Source organism: Gymnodraco acuticeps, unplaced genomic scaffold, assembly GCF_902827175.1.
Source record: "Gymnodraco acuticeps unplaced genomic scaffold, fGymAcu1.1, whole genome shotgun sequence".
NCBI classification, from domain to species: Eukaryota; Metazoa; Chordata; class Actinopteri; order Perciformes; family Bathydraconidae; genus Gymnodraco; species Gymnodraco acuticeps.
In genome coordinates this window covers 3,894,827-3,909,833 of record NW_022990966.1, presented here as the reverse complement: position 1 = coordinate 3,909,833, position 15,007 = coordinate 3,894,827, and the positions used below count along the sequence as shown (strand labels likewise).

The window sequence follows — 15,007 nt, the reverse complement described above, 5'->3', positions numbered from 1 at the left end:
TCATTCAAGAATTGGGAAAGTCAAGACCCCTCAAAGACTTCTGTTCTTGCAAGTGCTGTTCAGCAGGTCATGTACACTTAATAATTGACAATTTATTAATTTAGTTCATTTGGAGAAAGTTGAAATAAACATTTCTCATAAAGGTTTTATTCTTTCAAAGGTCAGAACCTTTAGAGGTGCAATACAAAAAACAGTAAAATAAAAAAGTCAGATTTAAAATGGTTTAATGTGCTAATAAAGCAACACTGGCTGGCTAATTTGAGGGCCTGTAGTTAGGTCAAGACCATAACTTTGAACCTTTCTTCAAACAAAAAATGAGATGGACACCTAATTTGAATGCCTTGAAGTTGAGATATGTGTTGTATTTTATCTAAAATGTAACTTGTTAGGGAATAATATGCTTAGGTATTCAACCTTCGACCCAGTTCATCGTTTTCTCTCTTTACTGTCTCTTTTCCCATGGCATAGTTCTACGGCCTTGGGTATTGCTGCTATCTCTCTTAAGGAGGAGCAGCTTGGGCGCATTGTTGTTGCCAGTCTATGACAGAGCACAAGCCGCCATGAGGTAGTTTACTGTTCAGGGACGAAGGTTCCCTGGCGCACATTCTTTTCTATGGACGAGAGCTCTAGTTAGATTCAGGGTCCACAATTGTTTAGTCTCACTGATGAACAATGTTGATTATTACACTCCGAACTAGTTAAAACCTCGAGCTGCAGAAGAGTTCTTCAGAATCGGTTTGGCAACCGCTGTGTCAACTCGTGACACACCACCTGTCTCGTCAACTCTCCGGCCGAAACTCCAAATAAACCACCAGTGTTTGCCATCAAAGCTCCAGCTCTCCTCATGCCTCTCTGAGTCCTGTTTCCAATTGCTTCAAAAGTTTCCCCCACATAACTAGAATATATTTGATCTCTGCACGTGAAGCTATTATATCTGTTATTCAAAAGATACCTACATTTTCTCATTATGATGACTGGGCTATTTGTGTTGGCTCAAGCGACAGCAAATCTTACAAAGTAGCTTCAAACAATGGAGAGACCACACCTATCTTTTGATTTGAATATTATAATCCTCTTTAATGCTCCACTTGTACTCAACTTTGAGTAGTTCAAGTGCTGAACAAGATCAGTCAAGGAGTGTCCGACTGAGGGCCTTGAATGGTGAGACAGAAGAAGACAAAAGTATTAAGAGCAACAGACAAAGGGAAAATTGGAAGAGAAGAAGAAGACTAAATCCAGGCTGATCTTCAGAGCTCAACGCTGAGCATCTACAAGAGCGAAACCCTTGAGTGGAGCACTGGGAGCAGCCAGAGCCCGGAGGAGGAACCAGAGAGAGAGGGGAGGCCGGCGCTGCACAATGCCTCAGTGTAGCCCCTCAGCGAGCCTCCAAACAAGGCACAATGGCTGCACTGTCAGCAAGCCTTCTCCCGCACTTTCATAGGTCTCCCTGACACCAGGCCTCTCCTCTTTTTCAATAACCAGCACAACAACCTTTTCAGAGGCCGGAGCAACGGTCTGCTCCTCCACTGCGGCCTGAAAGAGACCATTCTGTGCTCAACCGTCGCTGTTTCAGATGGTGTTTTGTCTAGTTTCTTCAGATTTTTTTTCATTGTAGTGCTACGCTGACATGCTACGAGAGAATGGGGGATTATCACCATCTTGTTGCGCGTAAGGCCGCGGGGCATTTTGCTGCTACTAATGGCTTGTGGGTAGAGCTTCTGAAAACTGAAAAACCGCAGGGGTTGAAAACATTGTTGTGCATTCAACGCGACAAAGTGCAGAGTTCAGCGATTTCCGGATAAATGGATGGAACGCATTTCCATTCAGGAAAAGAATGAATGATTCACAACGGTGATGGCAATGAATGATTCATTGACGAGAAAGGAATGCGCTTTAACATTTCAAAACAGGTCAGAAGAGAGAGTCCATTCTTAAAAAACAACCAGACAGGTCTTGTGTGAAGCAGCTCTTCAGACCGATCAAAGCCAAAACATGAAACTGGAGATGTTCCTTCATTCATGGAGCATGTCGGCTTTCCAAGGAAGAGATTTGATATTCTGGCAGCAGCCATTAGCCAACTGGAGCGGCTCAAATCCAGCAGCCTCTTAGCCATGTCGTAGTCCTCTGTTCTTGTTGTTGATCTTGTTGTTGTTGTTGATCTGGGGTAATCCTGGCTTCCGCTTGCAAACTTTGATAAATACCGGGATCAAAGTATGCATCAAGATGCAACAATGATCAAAAGTTTGGAATCTTCTTCAAGGCTTAATTGTGTACATTCTGATATCTAGGAGGAATATTCTATATTTCTGAGTGGTCTTAATGTTCTTAGGTTGTAGAAATTTGCCTTTAAAAATAGATGCTATGTTTTGAAGGGGTTTAACACCAAAACACCACAATGGTTTAGCCAACGATACCTAAAGCAAGAGTTCAAGAAGAATAGAAGAAATCAGTCGTTGGTAAAGGAACCGAAAGCTTAGCACCAAAATATGTGCAGATTAAAATAGAAAATGTTGTAATTTTAAATAGATAATTATGGTAGACACACTAAAATGTGTTTGCTTCGCCACAGCAAGTAATTAGGGGTTTAATATCTTTCCCAAAGAAACCTCGACATGTTGACTGCAGGGGCCGAGGTTCAAACCTCTGACCTTCTGATTGTTGGAAGACCCCCTACCTCCTAAACCCTGTGGCTCAGGGATGGCTGACCCCACAATAATGTAGCTATAGAAGGTTAGTTTAGGGTTAGCACATGCTGGAAAAACAAAACAAAACCGAACAACCTCAATGTTTGGAGCCAAATAGCACCATTGTGGTTCAATAATGATCCAGGGTCACTGACACTTTTCTGGACTAAAACAATTAAAAGTTTAAAATCCAAAAGTACTCATTTATATACATCTTTTTGAATAACCATTAATGAAGGGAAGAACAACAATATAACAGCTGATTACATCTAGGTTTCGATTGGTAAATTGTTCTACAAAATGTCCTTACAAATTATATGGTGACCAACAGTACGAGTTGTGACCAACGCCCTACAGATGGGGGAACTTGGAAAAAACTGCTAGTTTGATGCAATAGATCTCTTCACTTAAACAAAAGGGACAAATCATCACTTAAGTTTGGATTGCAATCTTCAGATGATTACTAGAACATCTCCATAACGACCCATTGTATTTGAGACGTTGAGAATCCACTCGTAAAAAGGGGTTTCCGTCATAAAAGCTCTCAAGTTATTTTCCGTTCTTGAGCATTGTATGGAGGAATGAATGGACACTTGAGCGGCAGGATGCAGATTAAAGCCTCATCTCGAACACTCTGTGATGGAGAGTCTTCCAGCCCGACACTGGCCGTTTCTCAATCTCGAGGATACTGGCTTCCAAGCCAATATTTCAAGGATGCTACGTCATCGAGTGCCGCCGAAGTACTGTTCCAATCTCCAGCATACTCGGAATTCCACCGAGGCCGCGTCCTTGGTTTGGGGGAAATTTCGAGGCTGCACATGGGTAGACTTCGCGTCCTTAAAATCCCCACAATGCTTTGCGCACGGACCAATTTCAAAAACCCTTGCAGAGAATGGCTGAACCGACACAGCACACATTTAAATGTAAGTATGTAGTGGCGTAGAACATGTGTTGGTAAATGTGTTACTTTGTTACATTTGTTTGTTATCACCAAAAATGTGTTCCGTGAAAGTAAAGCAAGTTCATAATTAGATAGACATCGTGAGGTATTTTCGGTACAGTTTATGTTGAAACCGTTAGAGAGAGTGGCACACTTGATAGCCTGTTCCATTCTTCTTCGTTTTCGGAAGCCGTGGCTTGGAAGTATACTTGCTTTGTTTCTGAAGGAAGTGACTTGGAAGTATGCGACTACCAAGCCAGCATCCTCGAGATTGAGAACCGGCCACTGTATCAGACTGCTAGCCTCACCGTGCTGACGCGACCTCTGACCTCCCTGTGGAAGGGCGTGAGCACAAAAGACAATTTCCCCACGACGATCAATAAAGCATCACATTACCACCCTCTAAATGGGAAATGCTGTAATGTGTCATCATTTGTGTCATCAATCATTCTGTTGGAGGAAGAGTGTGCGCTTTTTATTATCCCGCGAGACCCTGAATCTGTATTGATTCTGAGTTTTCAGGGTTATTTTCAGCGTCACTTTTCTCTGTTATTGTACTTTATTTTCAATTTAAGTTTCTTTGTTTTGTGGTATTTCTTAATCTCTCTCTCAACTCTTTTTGTATTCTGTTTAAGGATAATTTTATTATTTGTATTTCTTCATTTATTGATTTAGACTTTATTTTTTTTGTATATTAGTAGTTTTTTTTGTATCTCTAAGTCTTATGAGGCATCTCCTTTTAAAAATGCTTTATTGGTTTGACATCTCTGTTTATAGGTTTTTGTCTTTCCGTTTTCTAAAATTTGTTTCTTCTTCAAATGTCTTCTACGTCAATCTTCTATGTTTTTTTGTTTCTCTCTTTTGTGTCCTTCTGTTTTTCTTTCTGTGTGCCAGTCTATAATAAAATGTTCCATTGAGTAGTCGGCCGCTTGAAAGGTAAATAATGCAAAACAAACCCATGGCGTCTCGGTTTGTTTGGGGCTCAGCGTCTTGCTCTAGGACACGTGGACAGTAGGAGCTGATGATCATACAATCAATCCTTTGATTAAATACTGACGCAATATTGAGTCACAGCGCTCCAAATACAACCTTAAATATCATCAGAACATATTTTTCAAATTCTTTGTCAGATCAAATGCTTGAAGGGTTTCCAACAAAGTGAATTCCATGTTGCTTATTTGTTTCCATGACCTGTTTTCCACTCTTTTGCACACAAACAGGCGTTGGCCTCAATTCCTTAAATATGCCATGCGTTTGTTCTCATGTTTTTATTCCCATCACTCTATGGCGAGCCAAGTGACAAACTCATTCAAATAAAAAACATTTAATAATACATTTGATGTGAAATGAATAAAAACTGGCACTGAAGAGACTACCGAATAAACTCAATGAGAAATTCTGATAAAATCAAACGAAGTGAGTTATCGCAGATTTCTGGGCAGAGTTTAGGAAGGCCTGGCAAACTGCAACAAGAAATGTAACCAAAACAAGGGAGGAACTGGGGTCTGGGTCTCCTAAAGACTGAACAGATGCATGAGTGGTGCAGTCGGGACGTCCTGTTGTCGGCCCAGAAGTGAGCGTTGCAAGGGCTCCCTCGACAAAAAGCAATGGGTTGCAGAAAATAATCTTTGTGGCAAACACGTTTATGATACTTACATGTTTTATTTAGCAGGATAATTTCTATATATTAACTATTAATCTGCACAGAATTACGCTGCTAAAAAAAACTACAGCACGTTCATCTGACTTCAAGTCACCACCGCTAAGCTAAAGACGGCTATTGTTTGGTGTGATGACGTTCAGAAGTCCAATTTGGTCACCTGTTAGCAACTGCTGTTTTTAAGACACATAGACAATACAAGTTTGACACAGACCTTTTTTCAGGCATCTTACCAAAAACACGTTAAAAAAACAGTTTACTTCCAAATGAAGGAACCATGTAGGGTGAAATGCTGATTCGTATGGGTTTTACGACTCATTCCTGCACTAACGGCTCTATAGGACTTAAACTAAGCTTTAAGATGGTACCTAAAAAAATAACTGAAAGGACTTTAAAACCATAGGAAACCAATTCCCAACTACACCAATGAAAAAAAACACTAAGCTTTTCTTCCAGTCTGCAGAAAACCCATTAAATCCATCTGAAAGACTTGGTGTGAATGCATGTCATGAGGGGGGATAGAGACACAAATCCTGGCAGAGAAAGTGGAGGAAAATCCCACGAGAGTTGAGAAAAAAACCCACAAAACTGAGCATCTGTCCTCCTGTCGCAGGTGATTATTCTGGGCGACAGGAGAAGTGCCGCCTCATCATTATGGAGCGAATCCACCGCCACGTGCCAGAAAAACAAGACAAAAAAATCGGGTGCATTTGACCCGGGTTGCGGAGGAGAACGGTTGGTGTTGCTTCAGACACGAGCAAACACTCTGCATCCATCTCACTTTCGTTCAATCGAGCATCTGCTGTTTACATTCAGGATTATTCACCGGTTTGAGGGGCTGAGCAAACTCAATTAAATATGGATTTATGTACTTTAGGGGTTGTTTATCAGGGGGGCGCCGATGGTTGACATTACAGGTAAGAGTGTTAACAAGAGTACATAGTAAATATCTGATGAAATTCAGAAGTGTTGATAGGCAGGAAAATACCTCGTAATGCTAAGAGCTGTAATCTCTACGAGGTTCTGTTTACTCAACAAACATCAGAGCTGTTTAATATGCTTGATATCAGATCTGATGCTAAAGGGAAAAACACAAGGAGATGTAATGAGAAAATAAGTGTTTTAAAAAGGGGATTTGTTCATCAAAGGGAACTCTATTAATAAAACACATTAAAGACTGTTTACAAGTGCATTAGATTGTACAAGTGTACCTAATAAAGTGACACAAAGTGTTTATCAGATTTGTGTCTACAATGTTTAATATACAAGATTATTTTATAGGATGTGATGGCTGTTTTAATGCTTCTTGTTTTATTGTCTGTTTTTATATAAGTTTGAGATGTAGTGACATCACTATGTAACATTGGTGCTACTATTGGCTAGCGCTCTGACAAATTGTACTTGATAGACTAAGGGGCGGGACATCTCTAAGCGGTTGACCAATCACAACAGAGCCGGCCAGCTAACCAATCAGAGCAGACTGGGCTCTGGTTTCAGACAGAGGGTGAAAAGAGGTGCAGCAGCACAGGCAGTATGAGAGCTTTTTCAACATTAAAGCACAGAGAGGTGTCATAATAGGGCCCCTTTAATAAGGACTTCCTATTATAGATTGATTAGATGGTTTTAAGTCAAAGTCAAAAACAACGAGCGGACAATCTTTCTTTTCTATTGCAGCAGCAGATTATGGTAAAACTGCATTCGTTTAATCCATCAATTGGTCTATAAATGTCAAAAACGATTGCAAGAACAGGCTAAAACAAGACTTCCGAGCCAAAATAGTCAGAAAGCCAACGATTTTCAATTTACAACGACATAAAAACTTCACATTGGAGAAACCGGAACCACAGAATTTATGACATTTGTTATTGATAATCTAAACCCTGTAAACCTTCCGTCCTCACCTAATCAACTATTGCACAAATCTTTTCAGCATTAAATTATGTTACATAATAAATTATTGTGCACCAAAAAGAGGCTGATATTGCCTTCAACATTAAAACCACACACACACATTCACACTGTTAAAAGGTCACCAGTCAATAACACTAAGTGCTGTGATTTCCTTTCAGCCTCACCACTTCCACAAACTTCTCCTCTTTGACCCGAGTCTTGATGTTTCAAAGAGTGACTTCAGCACCTCTAAGAAACAACGTGAAGCTTTTTTCCTGTACATAGACAGTGATTATATCATCAAATACGGATTGAAGAGCTTTTCCAGTCGAGGAAAAGTGAGAAAGTTGAGACCTGTAGATCAGTGGTTCCCAAACGGTGTGCCGCGGCACACTGGTGTGCCGTGAGGCAAGTCCGGGTGTGCCGTGGGATTTTGTGACAACCATACGTTATTATTGCAATATACAACTACACAAAAATAATTATTTTTTTATTTACTATATCAGTACTTTGTAGGTTTATATGTACGTAATCTGCGCGACTTGTGCGTCCACATCTCCACGTGCAGTGCTACATAAACATGGCTGAGTCAGCGATAACTTTGAGGGGTGGAGGTATGCCCATTATTTTGAGTTTGTCCGAAGAATAGACAGGAATGTGACGGTGAGGTGCAAACTGTGTCCAGGCCAGAAGCTGTTATCCACTGCTGGAAACACCACGTGGTCAAACCTCAACACACACCTGCAAAGAACACATGCTAAGGTGAAGCTACCGCACACGCTATTTGTTGTTTGTTTATATCACGTCGTCTGTTCTTCTTCTCTGTCTTCCGGTTGTTGCCTGTTTTGAATGACAAATACACACTACCGCCGCCTGCTGGTAAGGAAAGTTATTGCCACTCACGCATGCGCAGTTCGTACGTGCTCGGCGAGTAAAGTAACGAGTAAAGTAACGAGTTACTTTATGTAGATAGTAACGAAGTAGTGTAATATATAACTTTTTTTAAATAATGTGTAATATATTAAAACATTTTAGTAACGACCCCATCTCTGGAGTTGGCGTTCTCTACTCTGATTTACATGAAGAACAACAGGAGGTCACGGCTCTCTGTTGAACAGGACTTGCGAGTGGCCCTCTCCTCAGTGCCACCAAGGATTAAAAAATTCTGCGCGCCCCGACAGGCACATGTATCTCACTAATTTGTAAGTCGGCAAAATATTTACAATAGCACATGTTTCAATGCTGATTGCTGAAATGTTACATTTATAATTTGTAATTCAGGACCATGGACAATGCAGCTTCCTTGCATTGACAGTTCTCTTTGCTGAATTTCTGCTGTGTTTCCTTTGCCTCATTTTTTATTTTGTGACCTGTCTGGTTTAAATGAGTGTGTTGCTGCTTTGATGAAGCCTAATTTGATACAGTTTCAAATTAATTTCTGAAATATTTCGTTAATAAATATTTCATGAGTAATATAGTTGTCTTTGTCACATTTGATTTGGCATTAGTAAATAATTATGCACATTTACAGATATTTTACATGATATGAGTGATAACACGTGTTATAAGGGCTATTTTGCACAATAGGTGTGCCTTGAGATTTTTACTTGTCCTTTGGTGTGCCTTGGGCACAACACGTTTGGGAACCACTGCTGTAGATGCATCTCTTGGTCATTTAAGGCCAGGATGTTTTGCTAACACACACCTGAATAAACAGTTGTGATGATACGTGAAAATACTTGGTGGATTCATCTAAATAAACATGTAAAAACTAGGGTCATCGTTTATGCTCGACATTAATCAGTAAATCTTAAAAACGCAAATGAATTACATTTCGAAGTTTGACCACAACTGCCTTCAATAATTGCACTGCGGATTTTTACCATGAATGTCAGAAAACTGTCAGACTTCATACCAATAATTAAGAAATCATCAAAACTAAGATGAGATGGTATTAGAAAGTAAAAAACCCTCTGATTTCTGTCACCAGTTTGTTATGCATTTCTTTATTTCAATACCACCCCTGTATTTGTTTTATCGCTCATATTATTTTTGTATGCAACGCGATTAAAAGTTTAGATTGCCTAGTAAAAACACTGGATCAAACCTGACTGATGCATCCACTTTAGTACAAAAACATGGCGTCCACCTACCTTTTTCCCAGGGTGCTGAGCGGCGTGCTGAGGCTGAGTGGAGCTCTCACAGGATTGCGGTTTCGCCCGGTGAGTTTGGTGGCGGACGGTTCCTTCTTCGGGGTCAGGGGCACGCGGGCGGGGCTGGGGCAGGGCTTGATGTTCAGGTCCTTCAGGACGTCGTAGTTGATCTTGGAGGAGATCTTCTTCTGCTCCAGCATCTTCCCGATGGCCTCGTCTGCGGTGCTGGCTGAGATCGGAGGGTACTTTCTCTTTGGTCCTTTGGGCTGTCGGGATTTGAAGAAAAAACCAAAGAACACATCAGCTGCTGTGAATGAAGAAGCGTTATCATAATGAGCAAAACATCGGAGATCTAATTGGAGATTAGAAGCCAAATTTCATTTTGATTGAGTAACAGTCTTCTGGACAAACCTGGAGGGGAGGTGTGCTGTACTGCTTCACGTTTTAAGTTTATAGAAATATATTGTTTTATTTGTATTATTTTTAGTTTGACTTTATATATTTAGATACATATTTATTTATTATTTAATATTTTTATTTAATTCCAAAAACGAGCAACTGACACAACATTTAATTTTCCTCCGGGACATATCAAGTATTCTCATTCTGATTTCAAGGCAACTGGATATATAAAATACATTGGATGGAGAAAAAAAGATAATTCATATATTATGACAACATTTTTCAAGCAGAATAAAAATCTTATATATATAATAATTTAATCTGTTTAAAAAGTCCTTTTCCTCCCCAGCTAAAAGATGGATACTACTTCTAAACAATCTCCCACTCTATCCACAGTTAACCCAACATTGTAAAGTCAAGAGAAAGGCCTTGCAGTTGATCCAACTTCAACTTATTCACTCCAATTCCACTCTGCAGACCCGGGTCAAAGGTTATCTCGAAATATATTGTCTTTTTATTAGACCAATTAGGTCGCAGATGGGAAAAGGCTCAACAGAGCAACATCATCTGCAGGCAGCCGAACACATTTCAGTAATCAGCCATTTATCTCAATTAGGGCCGCAGATTGGGGTTATCACCCTGCTTCAGTTATTCCTCATCCACCTTCACCTCGCTGCAAACTCTGCCTACAGATCAGCTCTCTTTACTGGAAACATAAACTTTTAAACACATTTCACGCAACAATGACACAGTGTCTTCCTTCAGGCATTCGACCCCCACAACAGCAGTTAATCAGCTCAGGTTGTTAAGTGTTGGAACCCACGAAAGGAAGCTCACTTTGTCACACGTGAACAAAAACGAGAATGTACTTCATTTTATTCATTTATTCACTCATTTGTCAGAGAAATGACAGCGTGCTGCTGGTTGGATCGGCGCTGTCAGGAGGCTGCATGTCTCATTAGATCTCTGCTAGTTAAAACCAGCGAACAGATGTTGGGTCTAACAAAGGGCCTGTGCCAAAAACCAGTAATGGGATATGAGAGGGAGCCAGCTTGATGAGACGGACTGCCAGTCTGTCTGTGTTTAGTCTGTCTGACGCTCCGTCTGTCCCACTCTGCATCTGTCCCGCTGTCTATCTGTTTACCTGACAGTACAGGTGTCCATTTGAACTTCTGGAGAGACCACCTCCTAACATCAGATTTTAGAGCGGTGCAGTTTCATGATTAACATGAATTTGTGTTTACAGATTTTTTTTATTGTTTACATCTGTTTTCAGGTATTTTCTGTTGATTAGTTTGACTTTTCTTTACCCTTTTTTCAAGTCATTTTCTGTTTAAGTTTTTCTGGTTTTTCAAACGTTTATTGACCGTTTTTCATTGTTTGAATAAGGGATGATTTATTTGTGTTATTAGCATTGCACTGGTTCTTGCCACAAAAAGCAGATGCACATTGGATTTTCGAATATTGCGGAAAATAATATCTGTGGCAAGCACACATTTATGATACCTACACGTTTTGTTCAGCAGGATAATCCCCACATACAGCTAGCAATGGGGGGTCTCAAAGCTCCAAGCAATAAACACTGCACAAATCCTCTGTGGTGTCCATGTTTTTTCCATATAATGACTAACATCTCACAAACTGTAGTCTGAAATAGTCGGGGATCGACACCTGAAGGTGGACAGGCTCAGCCAATACATACTGGACACTAAAACATTTGGCTGTTCATCACGACACACCATCGCTCTGCCTCGAATCAGCTTCCTGTCTGTGTCGCACTCCGACAAACTTCCTTCCTTATCTCAAAGTTTTTAAAAGTCTAAATGCTGTTACCTTCCTTTCTTTGTAGATCCCCAGCGCCTTCTCCTTCGCTATCTTTGCCTCCTTCTCTGAAAGCAGAAGTAAGAAACAGTCTGAATACACAAACTCAGAGATAACAACATCAACACGACACAGAGGGAAACGCCGTGAGTTCAGCTGCAGATTTAGAATGAAATACTGAGAGGACGGGACATTTTGGGACGATTGTGGTGCTTTGGACAAGAAAAAAAAATACCTTTCTGCTCTTTGAGGTAGTCCGAGTTGTCCGCCATCCAGAGCGCCGTCTTCACTTTAATTTCAGTGTCACTCAGCAGGTACTGCAGAGAGGAGAGGGAGCGTCAGAAGAGTTAAAGTGGGACATTTGTTGTTGTGTATTAGGTCAAATGCTTTATCTCCTAATCTGAGTTGGAGATATTAGCCTGAGGGACATAGTGCTAAAAGGCAGCTCAACAGCAATGTCCAGAAATCAAGACCAGAATACTAAAGATAATATACTCATGTTGTTGCAAGGAGTTTCAGACAGTTTCTATCAAACTCCATGCATTAGGATTAGGATGCATGTACTCCTGGAGGAGAGGCTTCTCACAGCTGGAGATGAACATGAACGGCGTACTCGACTGAGCTGTAACATCAGCTAGGTTAGATATCTACAGATTTTGTATCTACAAAAAAATGCACAGTAACACACAGGTTGATATTTATTTTTCCTTTTTGTAGGTTTGTCCCACTACATTTTTATTAGATTAGATTTCGATTTTTATCATTAACTGATTTCACTTTGCTCCATTTTGTGAATCACTTTCTCACATGGCTTTGGAAATGTGTGTTTTAACAAGAGGAATCTTTCTTTTGAAATAACTATCAGATTTTGGAAATGTCCCTTCTAAAAGTAATAAATAATACATTCTTCTCAAGGTACTCCAAAAGATTCGTCTTTGCACTGTGATCACATTTATAACCAACGTAATAACCTGCTAATAAACAGACTAACATTATGAATTCAGCACACTAAGAGTTCCACACACTGACAAATGGGGTTTGTATTAATACTTTTAAATCATCTTGAAAGGGAGTTTAGTTAAACAGTGGAAGGGGGATTCCTGGATGTTGCATTTGAGGAACTTGTGTTTCCTTCTGTGTTGCTCTCTCATTAAGCAGGAGCTTCTCACCAGCTCTATCTCCGTGTCATCTATCCCACTCAGGTCCAGTTCCCCGCTTTCAGCATCGCCATCTGTCACAGACAAAATCAGAACGGACACACTTAGGACATTTGCTGTAATGCACATTTTCACGGCAGCTTCCCCGTCCCAGAGGGGGAGAAACAGGAAACAGCAGCTGGTTAGAGAAAAACATGCAACTCCAACATCCTGCTGCATCTCTTCCTCGTGGAGCATCTTCCATCGAGGGTTAATCAGCAAATAAAAACGCATTGTGACTTCTGATAAGACGTTAATAGGCTTAACTCGCGTTAAAGCCGATCTACCTTCAACACACTTTCTTTTCAATTACGATAAGCTCCCTAGATTGCAGCGCGCTTTATTTGGAAACAGGGGGATGCTGAAATGGCAATTTGCATTTGTCACGCTGCGACGCCCCGACTGCCGCTTCTACCTGCGCCTCTTTGCGATGGCGCTGATTGTAAGAGAGGAACAACAGCTTTTCTAATGTGTTGATAAAAGAAAGAGCTATTTGAAATCCCCATGTGTGCACACAGTTCAATTTTGGAAGAGAAATGTTCAAAGAAAATGTGATTGACTTTGATAAAGGAAACAAAAATGAAGGGAGCTTTGACTGTAGCAGAAAAACCATCAGTAGACATTTATCAGCTTTCACTCCAAAAGATCCTACACTTTGATTAGCAGTTTTGGAACAAAGTGCAACTCTTTCCCGGCTGCCTGCAGACATCAGATGGAGAAACATGTTTTAAAGAGACGCAGGTTTACAGGACTCGTTTAACTTCTGTCAGCTTTCTGCCTTTGACTCGTTCACAGGGGCCTCCTTCCTCCAGTTCAAACTCCCAAAAGCTTCAAAGACGCGGCACCTGAGAGCAGCTTTCCCCGTTTCATTAAGATACAGGTGCACCGGGGGGGGGGGGACTTTACTTTTTTACTTGTACTTTACTTGAGTATTTACATTTTTTGCTACCCAACTAAAATTCAGAGGTAAATCGTGTACTTTTACTCCTCTACATTTATTGACTACCTTTAGTTACTTTACAGAATTACATTAATAATGTGAAACATAATCAATACTTAAATAAGACTTTAGTTACACCTGTAGTAAATTCACCTGCGGTATACAAAGTCATTAAAACTAGCTGCACCTTTACCATCTTTGAACACATTAATCATTATTATCAGAGCATATGATATATTATTCTGAAATGGGCCAATCTGCGTAATAGTACTTTTACTTTTGGTACTTTGATGTTGCCAATTCTTTTGTACTTTTACCTGAGTAACATTTTGAATGCAGGACTTTTACTAGTAAGAGAGTATTCCTACACATCTACTTTTTCTTAAGTACAAGATCTGAGTTCTTCTCCCACCTCTGCAGACAGTAAAGGGTGTGCTTCTACAGCAGAGAAAGAGGAGAAGGTGAGGAAGGAGGAGGAGGGGGGGGATAATCTAGTCAGGGTTAAGTTAGCAGATTGCAGCTTCCTTAAAGAAGAAGCCACCGCAGAGGGAAGAGACAGGTCAGCCGCTATCTGTCGAGCGCAGCCCTCTAAGAGCTTCCTCTGCGTGAAGTGTGGGGGGGAGATAAGATGGAGACAAGCCCCGGGAGAGATTGGCAGCTGCGGGAGGCAGAGAGGCAGCGAGACTAAGAGCTGATAACACCCGTCCAACCCCAGAGAGGGAGGAGGGAGGGAGCAATTACCGAGTTATTATTCAGCCCGGCTTTGATATATCTACTCGGGCTAATTTGATCAAATGCATACAAATTGTTCTTGGTGAGCGTGCAGAAGAATGTGCAGACTGCAGACCTGAGGATCAGAGTCTTATATTGGCAGTCAAAGGTGGAGGTAGGCAGGAAGGTAGAGTTGGAGGAGTTATCTAATTATTTGTTGGTGTTTTTTGCATTCTGCACTTTGGAGCGTATAAAATAGATTTGGAAAAGTTCCATTTCTTGTAAGATGCAAGTTGGCTTTGCTTATTGAGGACAGAGGAGAAAAAAACATGGAATCTGTGCAAGTATGTTTTCAACTGGTTTTAGCAAGCCATCATTTCAATCATACTGTTCCACTTGTTCAACTAAATGTCTCGAAACCAGGGGTGTCCAAACTACGGCCCGGAAGCCATTTTGAATCGGCCCTCAGCAAATTCAAAAAGTATAATGATAAGAAAAAAGCCCAATAACTTATTTAAATAACAACCTTGAAATATACCCTTCCTATTTCCTCATGATAAGCAATCTAAGGCTTCTGTTCTAAGGAATGAGCTGCTAACAAAATAAATGA

General features: G+C 40.6%; 1 protein-coding gene across 1 annotated transcript in view; it reads right to left on the bottom strand.

The window, feature by feature from the left end:
- brf1a (BRF1 RNA polymerase III transcription initiation factor subunit a) overlaps nt 1-15,007 on the bottom strand; it is a 113,692-nt gene that overhangs the window by 37,952 nt on the left and 60,733 nt on the right. Inside the window, exons 13-16 of the mRNA XM_034235292.1 lie at nt 12,720-12,781; nt 11,786-11,867; nt 11,563-11,618; nt 9,328-9,593 (exon numbers count right to left, since the gene is read on the bottom strand). Of these exons, the coding sequence (XP_034091183.1) occupies nt 9,328-9,593; nt 11,563-11,618; nt 11,786-11,867; nt 12,720-12,781 (466 nt within the window). The remainder of the gene's footprint in view (nt 1-9,327; nt 9,594-11,562; nt 11,619-11,785; nt 11,868-12,719; nt 12,782-15,007) is intronic.